The sequence below is a fragment of the Larimichthys crocea genome, chromosome III (genome assembly GCF_000972845.2).
Source record: "Larimichthys crocea isolate SSNF chromosome III, L_crocea_2.0, whole genome shotgun sequence".
In the NCBI taxonomy this organism is placed as follows: Eukaryota; Metazoa; Chordata; class Actinopteri; family Sciaenidae; genus Larimichthys; species Larimichthys crocea.
This window is the reverse complement of record NC_040013.1, coordinates 13,631,970-13,654,887: the sequence shown is the minus strand read 5'-3', so window position 1 is coordinate 13,654,887 and position 22,918 is coordinate 13,631,970. Positions and strand designations below refer to the sequence as shown.

General features: G+C 39.1%; 1 protein-coding gene across 5 annotated transcripts in view; it reads left to right on the top strand.

Moving 5' to 3' along the window:
* Positions 1-22,606, top strand: part of LOC104940201 (collagen alpha-1(XIX) chain) — a 94,450-nt gene extending 71,844 nt beyond the window's left edge. For all 5 annotated transcript variants that reach the window (XM_019275630.2, XM_027278429.1, XM_027278428.1 and 2 more), the window contains 20 exons: positions 1,154-1,258; positions 1,422-1,475; positions 1,930-1,983; positions 2,832-2,885; positions 3,827-3,880; positions 4,190-4,234; positions 5,231-5,281; positions 5,443-5,487; positions 6,443-6,469; positions 7,632-7,685; positions 8,532-8,576; positions 8,922-8,966; positions 9,064-9,126; positions 9,579-9,614; positions 11,127-11,171; positions 11,660-11,803; positions 12,561-12,627; positions 12,723-12,860; positions 16,129-16,206; positions 19,205-22,606. In XM_019275630.2, the coding sequence (XP_019131175.2) occupies positions 1,154-1,258; positions 1,422-1,475; positions 1,930-1,983; positions 2,832-2,885; positions 3,827-3,880; positions 4,190-4,234; positions 5,231-5,281; positions 5,443-5,487; positions 6,443-6,469; positions 7,632-7,685; positions 8,532-8,576; positions 8,922-8,966; positions 9,064-9,126; positions 9,579-9,614; positions 11,127-11,171; positions 11,660-11,803; positions 12,561-12,627; positions 12,723-12,860; positions 16,129-16,206; positions 19,205-19,305 (1,305 nt within the window). In that variant the 3' untranslated portion in view covers positions 19,306-22,606. The remainder of the gene's footprint in view (positions 1-1,153; positions 1,259-1,421; positions 1,476-1,929; positions 1,984-2,831; positions 2,886-3,826; positions 3,881-4,189; positions 4,235-5,230; positions 5,282-5,442; positions 5,488-6,442; positions 6,470-7,631; positions 7,686-8,531; positions 8,577-8,921; positions 8,967-9,063; positions 9,127-9,578; positions 9,615-11,126; positions 11,172-11,659; positions 11,804-12,560; positions 12,628-12,722; positions 12,861-16,128; positions 16,207-19,204) is intronic.
* Positions 22,607-22,918: the final 312 nt, after the last annotated feature.

Here is a 22,918-nt window from a genome sequence, read left to right as displayed (position 1 = left end):
CCTGGAAAAAACTTATGTAAGAAAAGCCTTTGAGAATAGCTCTCACTTGTTTTAGCTCTAAAATGGTTTAATTTAATCTCCTCTGGTAGATTTCCCTTGTCACAGAAAGCTTCATCCCCTTCATTATCAAACGTTAAAGCATTTGGTAAGAATGCTAAAACACTCTTACCAAAGATTTCACAAGGCTCGTCCTAAAACACGAAACGCGTTATGTTCATCTTAAAGGTTTTCGCTCCAAAACCATCAGTTGGTACAAACAGCAATCAAGGTCGATTTCTGATGTGAAACACTTAAGCTTTCACCTTTTATTACCTGAGATTACAGGGTAAATAGGGAGGTTAAGTGTTTGTTTTGTCACGGTTAACTTTAAAAACTGGCATTTTCTATCAAAACCTATACAAATTACTGATTTGTTCTTTTTTGTCTTTTGATTGAAGCAGATTAGTCACCTTTCTTAATAATAATACCTGCAGGACAGCACTTTGCCAAATAAAGCATTTTAATGTTGCCTGCAGTCTTATGATTTTCTGTCACCCCTTTCTTTCATGTCAATTTATTTTATCCATTAAGTGCTCTATTAGATTAGAGTTGTCTAGTGGCACCTAATTAGTACTTAATGGCACAGGTCTACGAAAAAGGACAGAACATTTTCATCAGTTTTTTGTTGTTTCCATTCATAAATTCACAAACAATTACACACCCTTCTTATTGTGTTTTATCAATAGCATTTCCTTAGATAACAATGATCCACTGTATTTTATATTCAAATTTATTGCTGCATTTGCAGCATATGCCTGTTTCTATTGCATCTCTCTAACTTAGAGCTCCTACTTGTTTCCTGGAAGGTGCAGTGCCGATATCTAGCCCGGATCAGGGACAATGATATTTAAGATTCACGCCTAAATGTCACAGTCAATGAGTTTGACAAAGTTCACCACTCACCTAGATGAGAGACAGTCTTGGAGACAGTCTTGGTGGGTTCACATTATTTCTGGACTGTAGACATTTAGAGAACACTTTGTGTCAGTTGGGGTCTTGTCCTCCACCCAGGGGATGTGACATAATAAAGGGCGAAAATCCAGTGCTTCAGCTCAGCTTGATGAAATCTTATCTGTGCCACCACTTTTGCTTCCTGACTTGTCTTTGTTGGTAGAATGCCTGCAGTGTTTGCCAGGCGAGAGTCCCTGGGCTTCCTGGGCAGAAGGGAGAGAAGGGGTCCCCCGGAGTGCAAGGAGTAGAAGGCTTGGTGGGAGAAAAGGTAAAAGTAGCTTGTCATCATGGAGGGCAATTTAGAATAGACTGTAAATGTGTTTTTCTGACCATGATACTTTGCAGTACATGACACTTGTTAGGTTTGTTTAATAAATACGTTGAGTGAATGTGTACACCCATATTCACTGTGTACCTCTATTCCTAAACAGGGAGATCCAGGTGTAAGAGGTCCTACGGGTAATCCTGGGAAAGAAGGCCCTAAGGTCAGACATAAATATATTCTATAAATAATAATGTAATTGTTTGTATGGATCTAAATTAATTATTCAGCTCCTTAGCATGACAAAAGAGTCTGTAAATCTAATAGCCTCTTCCTATGATAGTATTTATTGAAATCTGTGTTTAATCTAGTACACAAGAGATTTACAGTGACAAACGCTTTTCATAAATTGCCTTTTGGATTATCTCTGGAAGCCTAACCAGCTGTTACACAACGAATATTATTCTGTACTCTCACACTGTATGTGCTCACTGCGGATGTTGTTGCTATGGATACAGTGTTGTACCACAGTGAAACGGGCTAGGTGATTTCAAGTTGTGTGCTGTAAGAGGGGAAGAGACATTTTGAAGTTTACATCAGCCTTTAGTTTCAGGCCTTTTCATGTTCTGTGAAAAACATTCACTTTTCTCCCCGTCATTGGTTCTGCCTTCCTGCAGGGAGTGAAAGGAGAGAGAGGGTTCCCAGGCCCCTCAGGAGATAAAGGTGATGAGGTGAGTGAAAAAAGTTTAATATAAACAAATGAATCCAGTAGTCTCACCATCTGGAAGTCACCGTGACATTGAAAGGGAGGCTTTTCAAAAGAATGTAAATATATTGTAATGTCTGCCTCATCTTACAGTCTACTCTGAAAGTCTGTTTTCCAAAGAAGCTATCAAAAGCTATCCACAGCGCTGCATGTGCCCTATGCCCTATCTTTTGCACTCTGAAGCTACTGTATAAATAAGGTAGATGGCCTGCATGTTTATGTGCTAATTAAAAACAAGGCAGGAGCTGAGAAGCATTTCATGGGGCGACGTTTAGCATTGAACTGCAGAAGAGTTTTGCTAACAGGCACAATTGTTTCTAGGTTATTTGGGCTCAGTAAAAACATGTTTTATAGCCCTGTCGAAGTTTTTATTTTATTTTTTTCATTTTAGCGATAAGAAATAATTAAGAGAATCACATTCAATGCCATCACATCAATGGTACAGATATACCTTAATATAGGTGCATGTAGAAATGTTCCACAGCTTCTACATATTCAAAGGTGCTATGAAGACAAAAAATATGAATATAATCCCACTAGTCATTGCATCAATAAAAAGGTTTCTACAATATAGTTACAAACTCTGTGTGTTGTATTCGTTCATGTGTGATTGTTGTTACTAATGAATTCCTAGAAAGCCCTGGACAGGCAATAAGGACACAGTTTGGATCAGTTTCAGTTATGATTACCTTGACCACATCACCTATTTCTGTCATTGCCGTAGATTAAAGTGTTAGAAATGGACTGACTGTAAGTAATGTTTAAAATTTTTTTTTTTTTTTTAAATATGATAATCCACTTTGTCTTCTCCAGGGAGCCGCAGGAGTACCAGGACTTCCCGGTGTCACCGGTCGCACAGGGGCAGCGGTAAGAAGCCCGCAGCCAGACACATCAAACTGTGTAGCTGTAAAATCTAAAGCTGTACATACACATGGTCCTGTGTTATAAATCTCACAAATTGTGAAAACAGGAACCTGTGCACAAGCTTAATTTTCTTTCCATAAATGGATGTGGAAACGCCTTTAATCGAAATCGAAACTGAGCCACTCATTAGACCTGTCATTTAGAAGAACGGCAACGAAGAGAAAGTGCAGTTAAAACCAATTATGTTTCATCAGCAAGTTTCTCCAACTGCATCAGTCATTACATGCAGCCATTACGTATGTTACGGCTATTTATAGCACCCATAGCACTAATTCATCACTTGTACCTTTAAACCATCATCACAGTGATATCTCCATTGTCATTATTAAAGGTCAGAGATGATCAATGATTAATTCATAGAGCTCAGCTCATATTGATTCAATTTAATTCAATTCAGTTGTATTTATTTAGTGCCAAATCATAACAAAAGTTACCTCATGACATATTGAAACAGACAAAGCACTTTGGAATTCCAGATCAACTAGAAAAATCATTAACAGGGAATCTATGGTTCCAATGTAAATAAAAATAATGATTAAAACGTGCCTCTGAGTGACATTTTACAGAACTGTATGGTCCCCCATTGTCAAAAACAGTGAAATTGGCAAACTGGATTACATCTTTCATCTATTTCACATCACTTCACCTGCAGCTATCTTTTGAAAACCATGTGAAAAGGCGTACACATGGGTTTTGTCTGTACACATAATTTATACATCTAGCCCCTGGTCTGATAGTTTACAGAATTTCTTTCATTATTTCATAATACAAAGTACCTTTTTATGGTTAGAGGTCAGTTTTATTGCAACTTGTGCAACGCTTTTTTTTTTCTGAGGTTAATACTCAAAGCAGATTTCATTTCATGGATGCTGCTCTGTTTGCAGGGGCCTATGGGTAGACCTGGGCCAATGGGCCAGCCGGGAGGAAAAGGAGAAAAAGTAAGGTGTTTTTACATCTTTTCAGTTTTCTACATAATGGGTTTAACTGGCAGTATCAATATCTTCTACACTTTTTCCCCAAATAAATATAGTTTTATCATACGTTGACAATAAATGGGTAAAATTAAAATTAAACTTAATAACTCAAGTTCCTACAATATAAATGCTCAAATGCAGTCCATCAAACTGTAGGAAACCAGATTTTTAAAGAAATTTTAATTTTTTTAAAGTTCCATATATTGCATTAGCATTGGACTGTACTGTGCTGGTAAACAATTTACATTTGTAACAACAGTTTGTGTTTGGCAGGGAAATGAAGGACCACAGGGCAGACAAGGGCTTCCAGGACCTCCGGTAAGTTTCTCCTGCCACAACAAGTGTTAGATGGTGATAACAAGCAGCAGAACCTCCATTAGCGTGACATATATGCTTAAATATGTTTGCATTGACTCGCATGGCACACACTTCTTTATTCTGTTAGAAAAAAATCACAAGGTTACAGATTTCCAGCATCTATTCAAGCACAGCGAAAACATTAAAGCATGATTTTTTCTTGCTTTTATCAGCACTATCCATGATGAAGTAAAGGTTAGGTGGAAAACCTTGCCTCTGCAGGTCTTCCTACACAAATGACCATCAGTGCACTTACATTTTGCCCAGTCTAACAGTATTTAGCGTAACGAGAAAAACATAACTGACAAACAAGTACAAATATGATAAAATTGTGGCGACCTGCTCACTGACATTGAATCATGTTCCCTCCTTTTAAAAGGCCAGTGAGTAAGCACTTCCAAAGGCAAATCTATAATTCATCAGCCATCCCCTTGAACCTGCCGTGCCCCCACCCTTCTCCCCTCTCCTCACACCCTGGTCTCATAAACTGCAGTCTAGGAGGACAGGGGATGGCTCAGTGGCCTGAAAAGGGCACAAGTGTCCGCTTGCTTCTAAATGAGAGCCTTGACTCCTTCTACATTTACAATAGCTGCCCTCTACCATATATCATGAGAAAAACATTCTTTTATGTTCTAATACTACCCAAGAAGTCTAGATTACCTAGTTCTCATACACTCATTCTCTTTTAATCGGTGTGTTCTTTTGTATTTCTGAGATACTTGACTTACTGCTGGCTAAAGGATTATTAAGTCTACTGTTCGCTGTTTTTCCTGTTCTTTTCACTTCTCATTCTATCACACTCTCTTCCTCTCTCTTTGTGTAATCACCAAATGAGCTATTGATCTATCTTATGTAGCTTTTAAGGGCTTAACAGTGTATAACTGCTCCAGACCTACTGTAAAGACTCTTGGTGCCTAAAAGTCACAGAACAGTGATTTACTGTTGATTGTATTTTAGGGTGTACCCTATGTGGAGGGCAACGGGATGAGCAGTCTATACAAGCTGCAGGTAAAGACTTTTTAAATGACTTAGCTCAGCGATAATGTCATTGTCATCCATTGAATGTACCATACAGTGCCTTCAATCATATTGGCTACAAAGAATCTATGCTTGTGGTTAAAATGTGTGTGATCCATAATGTCATAACATTTAAAAATATATATTTTCAGAGTGGTGGAGCTCTCTTAGGCCCCCCTGGAGCTCCTGGTGCGCCGGTAAGCACATTCATTGTTATGCCTAAAGTAAATCCTTTACACTGTACTGTGGAGAAACACTAGCACACGGGCATGTTGATACTGTATGAGCCTCAGAACCTCTGACAGACAAATAGCCTAAACAGCCCTCCAGTTTTATTACAGCTTCTGAGGCCCCATCACGGTCAGTCAAGTTCATTCAGAGCTGGTGGGTGGTGAAGGCCAAGAGGCTTCCTGACTCTGAAACAGGTGTCTCTGACCTGCCTCAGGACACACAGCCTCATTGATATGCAAAATGAACTTGGAGGTCCACTTGCTCTGCACAGTGCCAAGCAGAAATGACCTGATTTGCTTATCAGCTGCCCCTGCTCCACCTTATCAGACAGTCTGTAATCTGGTCCAGTCCTGGGAGACATACACTCACATACCTCTCAGGGGTCCATCCACCACAACAAACACTAAAGGTGGTGTCATAAAACAGACACTCCAATATCCCCAGTGCACAACGCACATGAACCACGGTTAAATCCTGAGGATGCCCCTCCCTGTACTGCATCTATCAGAGCCTAACAGCTTCTCTGGAGCAATCAATGAGAGAGCATCTTCATCACTGCTAAGAGGAATGAGGAGCCTAATTTATCAATTATTCCTTGCTTATTTAGTGTGGGAAAATGCTGAACTACTATACTGAAAATTTAAACATGCATGGTCAGTGTTTGTAAAAGCACATGTGCTAACCAGACAGGATTATGTGATCATTTTTAATCTTGTTTGAAAGACTACAGTTAGACATAACACAATGTGAGCATGATTTGCAGACAGAAATTGCCAGAAAAGAGAAGCAATAATGAATGCTATTTATTTTAACGACAATAACACGCAGTAGCCACATGTCATTTTAGACTGTATTTATGATTTGTATGGTAGCGCCTGTCACTTTCACATGAATGATCTGTCCTTTTTTCTCTCTTTTAAGGGTCCCAAAGGAGATGAAGGATCCTCAGTGAGTTGCTTTTTATTCTGGAACATACTTTATTCAGATTTTTGTCTATTTTCCATGCTGTCCGAGAAATAGAGTCAGAGTTGCTAGTTGCTTTCCATCATTGTCTCTGTGGTTCTCCACAACATAAGTCAATACACCCTTAAGCCTGGGCACTTAACTATTCTTGGTAGAACTACAACACACAGCAAAAAAAAAATGATCATGTCTCCTGCAAATATGAAACCGTTGTACCATATTGTCTTGCCAGTGGGAACCTCTGATCTTTTTCTGCCTCCCCTCCCACCCTCGGACTGACGCGCTTGAAAACAATTCCACACTTCTGCCATCAACGTGAATTCTTTATTCTCACGGGGCCAATTGCATTTTTTATTGTTTTGTTGCACAGTGATTTTTCACCAAGATGTTAATTTGACATTTTAATAAATTGTGTGAGCAGCTCTAGTGCTGTGGTGGAATTGCCCCAATCCGTCTCACAGCTGATCCTCTGGCTGGCCCACTCTCCCCTTAGCCGCACTCGCTTATTCATGACAATCTACATGTGTGACAATTACCTGCACAATCCGTCTATGTCAGCACTGGTTGCCCCTCTGTTCTGTGTAATGGCATTTCTCCATGGCAGCTTGAGCAAGATGAGGTGGATAGAGGCCATCACTTGCTCCAACACTGGGAATGGATGTCTATTTTTAGGGCAGAAAGCAAGTCTGATTGTGATTGTCAAATGGGCCTCTTTTTCTATCCCATCTAAAGCCTACAAGGTGTGACAGCATGTGCCATAGATCATATAATATTATAGGCCCAGGTTGATGTATTGTCCTCTTAGGATTATCTTCATATTGACACATGCAGGCTTGTACTAATATTTGACTGACAATATCAAAGGGAGAGATGGGAATGTGTAAAATCTTGGCTCCTGCAGAATTAAATTTACTTGCCATCATGTAGCTTTGATCTATATTTGCTTATTTATGTGTAATGTTTACTGACAGTCATATAATGACACTGTATACCTTCTGGTAGCTCATTATAAAACTCACCCTCCTATTGAGGACTGTGAGACAAGAATAGCACATTTTTTTCCTGCAAAAAGGGTGAACTAACAACCTGCAGTCTACATCAGGAAAGACTTTTTTGTCTTGACACAGCAGGTGTTTTTCTCTCACAGGGGGAACCAGGGGCCATGGGATTACCCGGGCTTGAAGGGCTACCTGGTGCCAAGGTAAGCAACAGTATCAGCGCAGAGAAGCATTTCATCTGCCATGACCTAACCTGATTACAAAGTGAGGGAAAGTGCTTTATCTGTACTTTGATTTCTTTACAGAACATTTAAAGAGTTCATTCCTGAAATGAGATATCTAGCTCATAACCCGAAAAATAAGGCTTGCCAATGTGAAAGTGAAACACATTATTTGTTCCTGTTCAAGTTATAAGTCAACTTAAGGAAAACTAATTATGTTTAGGAGAATTCAATCACTTGAAATATTATAGGAATTTCAGGTTGAAATCTCAGTACTGGATACGCAGTAACACCACAGCAATTATTTTGGAGCCAAAGCCTTCAACCATCTGCACAATTAGCGGCTGCTATTGGACACATTTTACTTAATGGAACAAAACAAATAGCTTTTTATAACTTTCTACATCTAAATCTGTATGAAAAAGTTGCCACTGATTGGCTGTGTGTGTGTGTGTGTGTGTGTGTGTGTTTGTGTATGTGTATTGAGGGGTGGAACATTTCAGTTTCTGTGACATCCAGAGTAATTTATCCTTTAGGGGAATACTGTCAAAGGTGTGACAAAGTGTTGGCTGTTGAAATATGAAGAAGACTTAAGTTCATAAGAAGGTTGTTTATCATTTGTGATTTTTCTGAGTGTTTTTAAGTGTTTTTTTAGCATTTCATTTGTTCAAACTGTGAGGATCCCAGGGGCATTCATTATACGCAGATTTAGGCAGATTCTGATATTACTACACTATAGTGTGTCTGCTTGACATGACAGTGATTTATGTGTAATCTTTATGTAAAGTGTATGTCATCTATCTGACATGTATGTAATGTTTCCTTCAGGGTGATATTGGTTTGACTGGTCCTCAGGGTATACAAGGTCCTCCGGTAAGTGAGATGATTTTTTTATTAATTTATTTTTTCGATTAATTTACTCAGACTCATACTCCTCCTTAATCAATCATCTGTGTTGTTTTAGTCTGCTGCTGGCAACAAGTCGATGATGTTTCATAAAGTACACAGAATAGCAGCTATCATAACAGAGTCCCATAACACAATGCTGCTTTGTTTAAGAGCTGGAATATAAACCTTTTGTCTGTTCTGTGGATTTTCTGTGCAACTATAGGCTGATTGGTATATTATAAATAGGAGGCTGGAGAGGTGCTGTAGATATGACACAATTGAGGGCCTGTCAAACACAAGCTCTTCTCTTCCTATGTTTTTGATTGACAGGGGAAGCCCGGCACTCGTGGCGAGCCAGGGATCCCAGGAGAGCCGGTGAGCTGCAGCCTCTAACTCTCTTTGAGCTGTCAATCCACGTGTCATTCCTTTGTCACTGCCGACTGACACATCAGCTGTCTCTGTTTTCTGACAGGGTGAGAGGGGGCCGATCGGAGAGACAGGATTCCCAGGGCCCGAGGGACCCCAAGGTGTTGCTGTAAGGATGCTACATGACTTCTGTTGCTCTTCCATAATAATAATCACTGCAAGATGTTGCCAAAGCAACTTACAGTAATGTAAGGCTGGAATCAGGGATTTGAATAACACCCTGCTCCACTGCATTAAAACGTTTATCCATGGTTGTTTTACTATAAGCCTGTGTGAGAAAAATAACATGATTCAAGGACAATATGGACAAAATATGTATGTTAGCGATCACTTGTCCTGTAGATGATTACATTCCACTATGTAATTACCATCAGAGATGGTTTCTGTGATTTTCGCTGTAAGCGCACAATGGAACAGTGTTCGCACAGCAATCAGGATCATTATCCCTTGGTTGAGATATCTCATTAACTGTGGAGATTACTAAGAGTGCAACAGTGCTGATCCAATCGAAGGTGGGAGCTGATACAAAACGTCTTTGTTTGTGTTGCACTCCTTGAGCAGGGGAGACCTGGAAAAGATGGAACTCCTGGATACAAGGTGAGTTGTGCGAACATGTTGCAAATCCCCTTATAGAAAGTGCTTTACATCAGCCGAGCTACAGAAAGGTGGCACAGCAGATTTTTATCCCCCCCTCAAGCTACAGCATCCTGAGTGCATTAAACCCATTTGCATATTTGAGATTTTAACGATAAAAACTAAATGAAATCCTGCAGATTTAAGGCTTTGTTGACTTTTTGTCTTTTTACCCAAATTATACAGTTAATGGTTTCAGGCAATGATAAAATGTTTGTAATAGAGGGCAGTAGATGCTTAGATTAAATATTCATTTTCCTGCCTGATGAACCTGGCTGAAATTGAAACAAATACTGCAGCAAACTCAAATATATGAGACACTATTTACTACATAATCACACAAAATGGGCTAACAGCATGCAGAACAGATCTGCCATGAATACTCATATGGTCTGATACCAAACTGGTTTGACTATGAATAATACTGTTTTGCTCTCCGATTTACACGATTTTTATCAGCTTATACCTTAATGACAGCCCCAGCAGTTTATTGTTTTCATAATATTATTAGTTAATATGCTTCCACCTAAATCTCAGCATTGCATGCAGCCCTTTTACAGTTTTATCCTTGTGTCTTTTTGACATAGTGCCTGTATTTTTGGTGGGGCAACAGTGCCATCTAGCAGGTGGCTTTGCTCCTCTAGCCAGGTTCCTTGCACACTGCTTTGAGGTTTAATGTAATGCTCAGGGAAGCACATTTCAGTGGGCAAGATGATAGATTTAAGCCTCCCATCAGGCATTGGGGAATACAGAGTACCACAGATTAAAGTAGGCAGAGGAGAACAGCATCACAAAGAGATGCCCATTTTAAAACCACATCATGCCAGATTGTCTTTTGCATGGCTCCTGTAATCCACCAGGAAATTGATACAAAAGATGTTCCCAGAGGTATTGCTGTGAGCACAGTAAAGAGAAGCAATGAGGAGTGACAGGGAGGCATTGGAAAACACAAGACGTTGTGACATGAAGTCAGAGACAGGTATTTTCGTTCCGAGCGCCTCCATACAGTAGAGACAGCTAGTGGGAAAGCATCTCAAATGAAAACATGAGTGACGCAGAGAAGCCTTGACATTGTAGAAGGTGAAACTCTATACAGGGAGATATTATACAAGCAATACACCTGAGCTGAGTAAGAAGCAATCAATGCACAGTCATCTGAAAAGTGTACATTTCTCAAAGTCAAGTTATTAAGGAACAGCTCACGTTTTAGTTTTTTTCCCTTCAGGCAACAGCACAGAAACTGTGGCAAATATCATTGTAAATATGAGCAATATGTCAATATGGTGGGCTTAAATAATAGAAATCTCTGCTTCACATGTATAGATTAGAATAATGGAGTATTGTGTGTGCCCCTGCATGCTACAGAACATCAATACTTTGTGTGTAATGGGTGAAAAGTTTTTAAGGTCAGCATGATTTCTTTTTGCAATTATCCTTGTGTTTCTATGACAACAAAGCCTTGCTTTTTGTTTTAAGGGAACTACAGGTAGACCAGGGGATAGAGGATCCAAAGGAGAACGTGTAAGTAGCATCAGTCCTGTTTCTTTAAAAAAAGAAGCTGTTTTTTATGACTCAGACTATAATGCACATAAAAAAACGGTTTTGATGAATAGTAATGAAAGTCTTCACTTCAGCACAAATAGGACTAATCCCCACAAGCACATAAGCACTAGATAAAGGCATTTAACGCTCAGTGCAGTTTCCTATTGTATTTGCAAGGCAAAATTAAAGAGCTCTGTCACACTTCCGCTGTAATCTATTGCAAATGGAGGATGCAAAATGAGGCTTTTAGCTTTATAGTTGGCAGCAGAACCTCAGGACAGGTGACCGACCGGACACATTAGGAGAAAAAGGCCAGTGCACAGCATGTTACAGTAAGTAATACATCTGGGTATGTGTTACTGAAAATATGCGCTTGTGCAAGCCAGGAAATGAAGCTTTACTGTAGACACAGATCTAACAGTCTGGTCAGTGCTGCACCTGAAACATGTATGGCTTCTTTATTGCAGGGTGATCCAGGGATTCCTGGAGCGAGAGGTGTTCAAGGCGAGAGGGGTCGTATAGGAGATCCTGGCCCAATTGGACCGATCGGACCAGGTGGACAAAAAGGCGACCCTGGCCCTCCAGGACAGTTGGAGAGTGCAAATGTCTTGGTAAGACGCAAATTCCAAACAAACAGACTATCCTCCGTGATGATTAAAACCTGATTCTTCATATTTCCTTCCTGAGCCTGTGTAACTCGTTCCCCGTATGGAAAATGGTGCAGCTACAGATTTCTGCATGAGACATCAAATGATGCTGTGCAAGGGAGGTTTGCTGTTCTCTTTCTGCTCAACGCTTCCCACTCCTCATCTAGGCACCACAGAAGGTCAGAGCGGGAGAGAGATGGAGACAGAGAGAAAGACAGAGATATGTGGGCGTGCCGTGAGCTCTGCAGAGCAGTGAAAACACCTCCGTGTGTCACAGACATTTTACACATACTGTACGCAGTCACAACAGTTATATAACACTCGCCTCAAAGATGAAAAACTGTTTTGAATGCAATGATTCAAGGTTCTCTCGTTTGCCATTGTTACTGGTGCAGCCCTGCAAAGCTCTAACAGTGTTTGTGAGAAAGGTTGACATGACTGACATAAAGTGTACTGTCTTCTTCTGACCGTGCTATTTTGGGTTTCTGAATCTGTTATGGAGCAGAGCATATATTTTTATATTTGCCTTCATAATGCATACATTTAGAGGCATATAGAGACTTTTCAGCGTAGATGGATTTAACGAACTATTGAATTCTACATGTTAGGCATGTAATTTCCATGCCCATTAACTGCTGTATTACTATGAATGAAAGATGACTTGCTGTTTTGATTCAAAATGTCTCAGTAAAGTTTCTATTCTTCTCTACCACGCACACAGGGTGATCCCGGCTTCTTGAATGAACTCCAAACATTTATCAGAAAAGAAGTTTTGAAGGTCTTTGAAGGTACAAATCATTCCAAATTTATTTTACATATTTCCTCCCCATATTTACTCTCTCGATGTTTTTCTGCATTCTGATATCTTTTTCTTACCCTGTAGAGAGGCTATCGAGCTCTGCCATGCTGCAAAAGACACCTGCAGGCCTCTTAGCTTCACAATTCCAAGGGCCTCCAGGACCTCCTGGCAAGGACGGATTACCAGGCCCGCCAGGAGAGCCCGGGCCTCCTGGTCCTCAAGGTAAGCACTCTGGCTGCCAGACTGAACTGCTGGACATTAACACCACCTCAGGAAAATAACCACCTCTGCTGAAATCTAAATTTTAAATAACACTCTTTACCTTTGGTTGCTCAGAAGTATTGGTGAAACTTAATGAACTCATTGTTGCCCGATGTAATTGCAATCTATGTATATAGCCATGCCATTGGTACCTAAATATACTAATTAGTACAACTACCATATGCTGTACCATGCATGTATATTTAAAGGAAGCAGCAGAGTGAAGTGCAACAGCCTTCAGTTAAAGACTGTTTTCTCAATGCAACGAGTTGGGATGAAACAAATTGAAATTGGCTAGACTGAGGTGGGGGCACCAATGTAGGTTTTATTTTGTAGGGATTCATGGGTATTTTTCTCTTGCTTACACCCATATATCAATGCAGACTGAGGGGCGGGAAGCAGAGGAAAGGCCAGGAGTGTGGTGCACAGCGGCTCTCTGGGAAATATGAAGACAAACGGAAGAATTGGCTGTGAATAAGAGAAAGTATTATCAATGTGGACAGGAAAGAGCCTCAGTATTGATACCTCACTCCAGGAAAGAAAGCCTCTAAAGTACAAAAGGAGCATAGTCAGGGAAGAGGGTGGACGTTCTTTATCAAACTGAATCAACTTCCTGACTGCTCATACAACACTAATGGTTCGCTGGTCAGGCTTTATTCCTCAGACTTGCTTAGATTTGTATTGTGTCTGCAGCAGAACTACGGTATCTCAACTTTTCGAGAGGAGGAGTGTGTTACGTGTTGGTGCAGATCAAAGCACCACTGCATTGGCCTTTCTCTTTGAGCTTTGTATCTACCTCACATTATTCAAGACCATTTACACTTTAACCCACTGCTATAATATAAAATGCTGCTTTCATTCATAATTAATGTAGTTAAAGTAGGCAACTACTCGCCTATAAATATTTGTGCTGTGTTAATGCCACTTGCATTACACATGTCTTGGACTTTGTGTAGCCTGTTTTATTTTTTTATGCTAAAAGAGTGTTTTATAGGTGATTCTTAATGCAGCTTTGCAATAAATATTTATTGAAAATAAAGAGGAAAGTTATTTCCCTTGACAAATCAAAAATTCAACAACTTCTTAATTTTTTCTTTGTTGACTTGTGCTTCCACTCAGCTGGGGAGAGAGTTTGGGGTAATATTTCCTCATTATTTCTCGTCATCCTCTGCTGGAGACTGTGCTCCTCTGGAATATCCAATTTGACTTCTTCTCCAATGTGCCAAAATGAATTGTTTATGGAGAAAAATAACCCCTCTGTTGAATTTGCAGTCTTTTTTCCCTCATGGTTTGATTTCACATGGGTGAAAGTCTCAGGCTGTTAGAGAAGACCCATAAGGACGCATGCTGAAGAGCATCATTGCTTCTTTCTTTCTTTAGTTTTTTCCCCCTTCTTTGTTGTAATTGAGTGCTCATTTATCATTCTATTCATACTTTACTTTTGAGATCGAAATGAAAATACTCACTGATGTAAGTCATGATGTTTAAGTGCATATTTCATAAATTCTACATTTTGTTGTTTCGACGTTCATTTATAATTTTGTATTTGAGTGCATTCTGTGTATGTATTAATACTGACTGAACAAGTGTCTTTTATTATATCAGGTTGTAAACTCTTTGTTTCAAAGCTGCTCTGCTTTGTGCTGTACAATATGAAAATATCAGTAAATATCTCACAGTAATTGGTCTTTGATGGAGCACCTGCTCAAAGAAGGTGTTTTTCTTTTATAAGGCATAGCATGAATGAATAGATGTTAATACTGTGTACAACCATGTACAACAAGTGCAGGGCTGCAATCCTATCAATCAAGCATGAAATCCACTCTGTGGCAATGTTATTTTTTTTTTATCTTCAACATATTTTGTCCATTAGTGCCCCTAGAAACAATTTACACAGACTCACTATGGCATTTTTGATTTATCAGAGTATACCAATCCAGCATGCCACCCAAGCTTATTGCCCTGTGTGCTATTCAGTATTTTTTTGCTTAAGGTACAGTGCTCTTTTCTCCATGGAACGTCTCCTCCCTGAATGAATGCCCCAGGCTCTGTGAGTGTTGAAAGAAGTCTCATTATTGCAGAAATGTGTGGATAGCCCCTCTCTCTCTTTGAGACTCAGTTTTAGAGCATTCTTAAGCCTTTTTTTCTGAGATTTTCTCTGACATGTAAGCGTTGAAGCGTTTCCCCTTTGGGCGAGGCGGTGCAATGCTTGATACTCCTGTCAATGTTTCTGATGCACTCCATGCAACCGTTGGTCCTGAGACTCCATTACTTTAAGTGCCTCATGGGGAAATATTTTCGCAGCGCCTTCTTACTTGGTATGCTGCTGTTTTAAACTGTAAAGACTTACCAGCTCTGCATGGAGTGAGAGTCTTTTGTGTGCATGTTCTTCTAAACAACACACTTGCTCATTTTTTTTGTTTTGTTCTTTACCGATTAAGCATGCCCTTGTGTCAGCATTGCTTGTTTTGTTTTTGTTTTTTCACCTTAGAGGTAGTCACCATCATAGAAAACACTGGACATAATTTTAACACGAGATGATCTAGTTTTCTCTCTGTGGACAAAACAGAAAAAAGCTGTGTTTTTATGGACTAGCTTGTGTTTCATGTTATGATGTTTAGGTAGCTGTCATGAATAGGCACGATTGTTTTCTGCATATGTTGCATTTGTTTGTTTTCTATTGAATGAGTCCACCTTTTATTAGGTCTATCTTTTCGTTCTATGTGTTTAGTGACCCCACATATAAGACCTCCAATTGAAAAAAAAAGCCTCTTTGTTCTGTTTTGAGATCTTCAAAGATGTGCTTGTGGCCCTGCTGTCGACAGAAAGCTGTACAAGCCCACAATGCCTCCTTCTTCGAACACTAACACACAGATGGCTTGTTTGATGATTTCTATTTTGACAGGATGTCAGTACATACTTTTATTATTAAAGGGTTTGGGGTTGAATCTGAGAATCCAGAGAAGCTTGTCTCTAGATTGACTATCAAAGCTGCTTTTATCAAAATTAGTGCAGACATGATGCCTGACATTGCGGTCGCATTGATGATGTTTATCATCAAGAAGCTAATCTGTATGGGCACCTGGACAGATAAAGGTTGCAAAGGTGCATCCTCATGTTATGGCATTTGTACTAATCTTACTAATATTCCACTCTTCGTGAACATGGCACCACATAGTATTTCATCTTGGCAGTATATGCACTCAGCCAGTGTTGTGTCTGTCTTTAGGATACAGGGGTCAGAAAGGAGAACGAGGGCAGCTTGGTCTGGGCTTACCAGGAGATCCAGGACTCATGGGGCCACCAGGTAAGACCAGCACATTGCATGATGTTTATAAAACAATAAAATGATCAATATTTGTGAAATAATAATGAATCAAATGAGTGTGTGCAGAGAGAAAGAGAAATGCATCATTCATAAAGATGAACCCACAGAGACTTATCATCCAACTCTGCAGTTCCCTTCAGCTCTATGGAGTGTTTTACCATCTTAAAGCTTATTGTTTTGGTTTCACTCTCACCACTTCTATCAGCATCATTTCAAGCCAATCATTTTAGCATAAAGGTTCTGATAAACCTATTATACGCTACCTACCCAGCATCAAGCAGAAAACAGAGTCAGTGAACATAGTAAAGCATTATGCCACTAAAGAGACAGATATTTCCCTCCGGGTGGAAAGCAGAACAGAGCTAAAATAAAGTGGAAACACAATTTGAAAAGACCAGTAAAAAAAAAGTGTTTGTCCCTATGTATAAGGGTACCTCAGGCAGTTGAGCCACTCATGCTTCAATTATACCACATTTTTCACATAATGACCAGGCTGTGCTCTGCCTCCTCCACATATACAACTGTTTATCGGGTTTTCTTAACACTGAAAGGAGGGAAGCGTAGTGTATCTTCCCATGATATCAGATACTTGTATGTACTTCTATTTCAGCCCTCATTTGGTGTCCCAACATGTACGAGATAACACAGCTCCCAGATGGCATTATGTTTGCTAAAACCCAGCCGACTGCTGTGACACAAATGGGACCCCAATAGAGGACAAAATGTTGCAGTGACGGAGCAATGACGTCTGTTCTGCTAAGTAAAAAAACCCAGCTTGGTGTTGTCCTGAACAAAAGTTTCACTATGTACAATACAAGATGTCAGCTTGTCCCTTGCTCCTGTGAACTCAAAAAATAACTCCCCATGCCCTGATGGAGTGATGAGAAGTGGGATTACCTCACTGACTTCCAGACTGTGACAGTAGGAGTTTATCACTAAACCTGAAGTCACTCATCTTATCTATGTGCATAATGCATGTGTCGGGCAAAGGAAACGTGGCTTCTTTGGAGAGAACAAATCACGGCAGTTGAAAGATATAATTTCTACGGGCGCACAGTGATAGAAAGCTCCTTCGGTACAACTGCTACAGTTAGACTTCAGCTGTTTTCACATCTTGTAAAGAGTTATGAATGTTCTGGGCCACTGAATTGGTTTTCCCTGTGTGCTTATTGTAGATTTACAAGTCCCTGTACAACGAAAGATTATTTCTACCAACCAAAATCCCTGTCACCTGGAAATCATTATGAGGGACAGCACGTACCACTTGAATTACACATTGGGCAGGTTCCCTCTGGACCACCTACAGGTTCATAAAGTGGGGAGGATATGAGTCATATACAGAAGATTATCACAACTGAAATGTATCAGTTTTACTATTAGGCAGGCTACAACTTCTGTGTTCTTGGTTTGGATTACAATGCCAGAGAAAAACTCTATGAATCATCTCAGTGAATGAAAACTACTGCTATCAAGTTGATAATATCAAGTAATCTATCTGAGAGTGACAGCAATGTTCTTTGCCCTCACAGTTTTGCACCCCGATGGACCTTGATGGCAATTATGCCCAATGATGCTGCTTTTAAGTCATGCCCACCTGCAGTAGCTAATTAGCAAGGTTACACTACAGGTTGTCAGTGGTCACCTATACTTGACCCTGAAAACACAGATTTAAAAAATTCAGTGGGAAAAAAAAACAATTTTTGGATAATGATTGCTACTTTGTGCACCTTTGCTCTGGTACTGACAGAACAAAGCACCACAGCACTGTGAAAGGTTTGTGTGTGAGCAGTTAAGCAGGAGATGGATGTGGCAGTGATGAAAAGGGCAAGTAGTGTTTTCAGAGGGAGGAAAAGGACAAGGCAGTACCTGTGATTCCTTTTGTATGAACTGTAGAGGAGGCAGGGCTCCCTTGAGCTGTGACTGGTCTGACTGATGTTATGAACTCCTGTTGTTGGACTGCAGTGTTCTTTCGAGGCTTATAGAGATACCTTGGAAAGAAAATGTTGTCAGTGGCTGTTGTTTGTGTGTTATATAGACTGTATAAGAGAGACAAGGAGGCAATGTGGATTGCTTTGCCACTTCAGCAAGCTGTTTTGAAGTAATGGGAAATACTAATCTCTCATCTACCATGATGGCCTTGTATATAATAATATATATATATATATATATATATTATATATATATATATATATATATATATATATATATATATATCTATATATTATATAGTTATTGCAAGCCTGAAGACAACATAAATACATAACATAAACAAACAAACAAACATAAACAAACAATCTTGATAAAGATCCCTTAGATTTGTTGGGGTGAGGAAGGGGGTTGCTTGTTTTGTTTTTTAAATGTATTATTAAAACAGAAAAATAATGAGGCATGTAGTAATATGATAATAGTCTGAGAGTAGAGATCAGATTAAGATTAAGTAGTGTGGCTAATCCATGTGTTGTTTTGAGGTTTGTATGAGAGGCAGTGGTGTGTGTCTGTGTTTAGTGATCTGGGTTGGTGTGTGGAGTAAAGAAGCATGTGTGGCTGACACTTGTGTTAATAATATAATGAATATATATGATGCATGCAATAGCATTATAATGATACTATAATTGTATAATGATATGATGATATAATGACCAAGACACTGAACGGTACATTTTTACAGTGTAAGAGTCACTGTTGACATTATTTTTTAAATGACCTTTAACACTTCAGTGCTACAGTTTCTTGTTATTTACTGGCCGACATGTACACAAAATAAGTTCATTTCTGCCAATATGTGAACCTGATTTATTTGTCTAACTCTAGCAGAAATATCTGTGGTGGATATAAAGTATACTGTAGCCTCCCTTTATACTTCCATAGCTTCCATAACAGCTTTCATAACTTCCATTTCTAGAAAACCAGCATAGACGATGATGATGATAAATAACAGCCTGGCATAGGAATTAATCATGTCTAATTCTCTGTCAAGGCCCTCCTGGGATCGCTTCTCGGGGCCCTCCTGGCTCTCCAGGGCCCCGCGGACCTCCTGGGACATGTGACCCCAGTGACTGTCTTCTTCCAGCTCTATAAACCCAGCACAGCGGTTTAGGCCGACTCAAGGACAGACGTCCAGCTCTGACTTCAGAGCAGAAGAAGGGACATCCTCGCTGTATCTGACAGCTTCCTCAGTTCTAGTTTATTGGACAGACTCACAACAGACCTCTTTTGTTCACTTTACAATAGCATTTGGATGCAGTCAGGAGTTTATTTTTGTGTTGATGTTGTCAGTTTTGTTTTTGAATTCAATTCAAAGCCTTTTTTTTTTTCGCAATGGTACTTTTAAGTTATTTCTTGTTTTTACACCCCCTACTGTGATGTAATGCATTCCTTGTCAACTTTCATTAAGTCTTTCAAGACCATGAAATGACTTTGTTTCATCACGTTTAGTCCTGTCTGATAACATAATCTTAATTATTTGTTTGCCTCCTTAATGGGCATGCCTATTCACTCTTCTGTTCTTATTCAGATAAGCCAATGTGCTGGCAGAAGGTACATCTCACATGTGTGTGTGTGTGTGTGTGTGTGTGTGTGTGTGTGTGTGTGTGTGTGTGTGTGTGTGTGTGTGTGTGCGAGAAAGAGATTAGTTGAATGAATTTATGTGTAGGTGTAAAAAAAATAACAGATTTTTGAAACTCCTTATGCAACCAAAGTGCAGATATGGAAATTATTTATTTTTAAGCGTGCTCTTCAAGAATGTATTTTAAAGATGGTACTAATAATTGTAGTAAATGTAGCATGGATATTCATCAGTAATATTATTACTAGAAGTTGGATGAATCCATTTCTGGATTACTGAGAGCTTTGTTTTAAGAAATCAGCACTCATGACACATTTTTATTGTGCATGACCTTTTTTTTTTAAGAATCTGCAGTATAATCATTGATAAAGATGTCTTCCCATCTTCTGTAGGTTATGCATCAGTTCGCCATATATTTTGTAATACAAAAAACCTGCAACTCATTCTGTTTGTCTAAGACGCATACATCAAGAGCAGATTTTCTTTCCACATGAAAAGAATGTACTTTTAATGTTGTTTATGTTCATCGAGTGTGATGTGAACTCACATTCACCTTTACTGTTGGTTTAATCTGTAAATAGGTTGAACGAGTGGTGTGTGTGTGTTTTCTTTTTTTCCTGTCTAATGGGGCTTGTGATGGGACCTGACAATATAATTACATAAGCAACTTGTCATCGTAATGACGCATTAAGGTTCTCACTTTTGTTATCAATCATACATCGCTGCAAATGTTGAAGATTTGTGTTTGTGAGTGCCTGAGATAATAATCATTGGCATTTATTGTTTACATAGTGTTGTGTATGATGATTCCTCTGGTTTTATTTGTATATCTTTGATTTTCATCCACGCAAAGGAAATCGGACTACTACACTACTAACTTCAGACTTTTTATTTTGTACTCATACTCATGAATGTACTTGAACTTTCTTGTTGTGTGTTTTAACAGCATCATGGTCTACATCCTGGTTTTTCACTCACTGACCAGCACTGTGTCTGTGTTACTATGTATTGTCTGGTTTTTGGGCTGTCTTAAGACTGGAGTTTTGATTTATTTATTTGCTATAACAGGTTTCAGAGTCGTTTTAATGTTCTCGACTAATTTCAGAAGGTTTTGAGTCAACTTTGACTAAACAGGCCTGTGATATATCTTATACAGAAACTCACATTTGGAAGGATGAGTACAATTACTCTTTTTCAGGAAATTCACTATTTGTTCATCTAAAAAGTAACTTAAACATTATCATCACCTTATAAATGAAGATTTGTATCAGAAAAAACATAATTGGGCTGTTATGTATATTATTTTCCTCAAGCTTTCATTCGGAGCGCTGTTTAATGAGAGTTTGACTCAAAGGCTTTAATTCTACTTTTAAGTGTCCTGCTGTGATTAATGTTTGAAAAGTTCTGTGGGTGTATATGAAATTTTGTGACATTAAGGACTCTGCCCTATCTGCGTTTTCATCTTTTAAGATCTGTGTGACACTTTCCCTTTTACTTCATGTCTCACATCGCCATGCTTCTTTTACACATGTGAATTATAACTCACATCTGACTTTGAAGATGCACAGCAATTATTTTTTTTATATTTCTCTCAGCTTGCAGGCTTGGTTTTATCTCTCTTTTTTATCTCGTTTTATCAGTGTGAGTAGGTCTAATTTTAGATGGGTATTACATCAAATGTGTGCAACTGACTTCATTTGTGAGTTGAAAGAGCCCCCTGCTGGACATGTATTTATTTTCTCATGGCTTGTAATGTGAATGGAAAACAATCTTTCTTTGGGTTATAGGCTACATAAAATCCCCTCCCTCTGTTGGCTTCTGTCCTTTCATCGCACTAATTTTCATATTCAGTTTAATGGGTTCCCCTCAGAGACAATAACACCGACCTTGACCAAATTCAAATGAGACAGCATCGGCAAACTAATGTGATCTGAACTTTTTTGTGGTAGTGATGAGAGCAATATCTGCGTATATTGAATTTAGCTCGAACTGATATTAATGTGCACTCGTTTGTGACTTCAATTTAGCTAAACAGTATGGTAAACAGGAAGGACACAAAATGGCTGCTGATGTCACAGCCCACTTCACGAGCAATTAGCTGCAAGCCATTTTACATCGCTCCAAGTTAAAATCCATTTATTCTGAGTGAAACATGTTAGATAAAAGCAAAAGGATGAAGTGTTGAAGCATCCTTGAAATTAACTGTTGTTAAAGACGGCCAAAATTCACTTAAATTCAGTTTTATGCATCTACAGTACATTTATTTATTTCATTTTTTTTTTGCAGTAATGTAAGTTGATCCTGTTGCCACATATAATCTAATCTTGTAAATAAGCTTCTAATGAGGGGGAATATGGATCAGCCTCTCAGCATGGTCCCTCGGATTAAAAATGTCTCCCTGCTGCTCTCACTGTAACTCCTCTGTGCTCCTTCCTCAAGTCGTGCTGAGTGACTTTAATGTGTGTTTTTGAAAGTCTTTGTTTCGTTGAATATCTACCTCAATCTTGGTTTACCACGTCTACATGATTAGCTATTTTGCAAAAAAAAAAAAAATCCTAACACTGACTGTTGCCTTTCACTGAAAAAAGCAATTGAAACCTCTACATGTATGTTAAAACAGATATATTGCAGTCGCAGATGTTGACACCAGTGTCATCTTTTAGAAAGAATTGGAGCGGTGATGTTCCTGTTGTGGAGGACGATCCAGTGTGTATGTGGTTACCAGGTATCAGAGGTTATATTTTACACTTTTCTTTGCAGCATCTTTTATTTACACTGATTAATGGCACCTGCCTTACACATGTGCAATAAATGTTATTCAGTGCTTTATTTCCTGTGTACTTGTGTTGTATTTTTGAGCGCTAACACAGTCTGGGTCTTTATTTCATTATAGGTTACAGTAAGGTCAATGGCAGTCATAATAACTCCTTTAAGAAGTTATACTACATGTTGTAAAAAACTCACAACCAAGGTTTCCTCGTCTAACTAGTGGAACAAATGGAACACAGTTAATTCATAAAAATGATATGTATATAGTAAATATAAGATATGTATAAAGTAAATCAAATCTGTATGTAATGTAGCACCTTTCACAGAGCGAGGTCACAAAGTGCTTCGCGGAAGAAA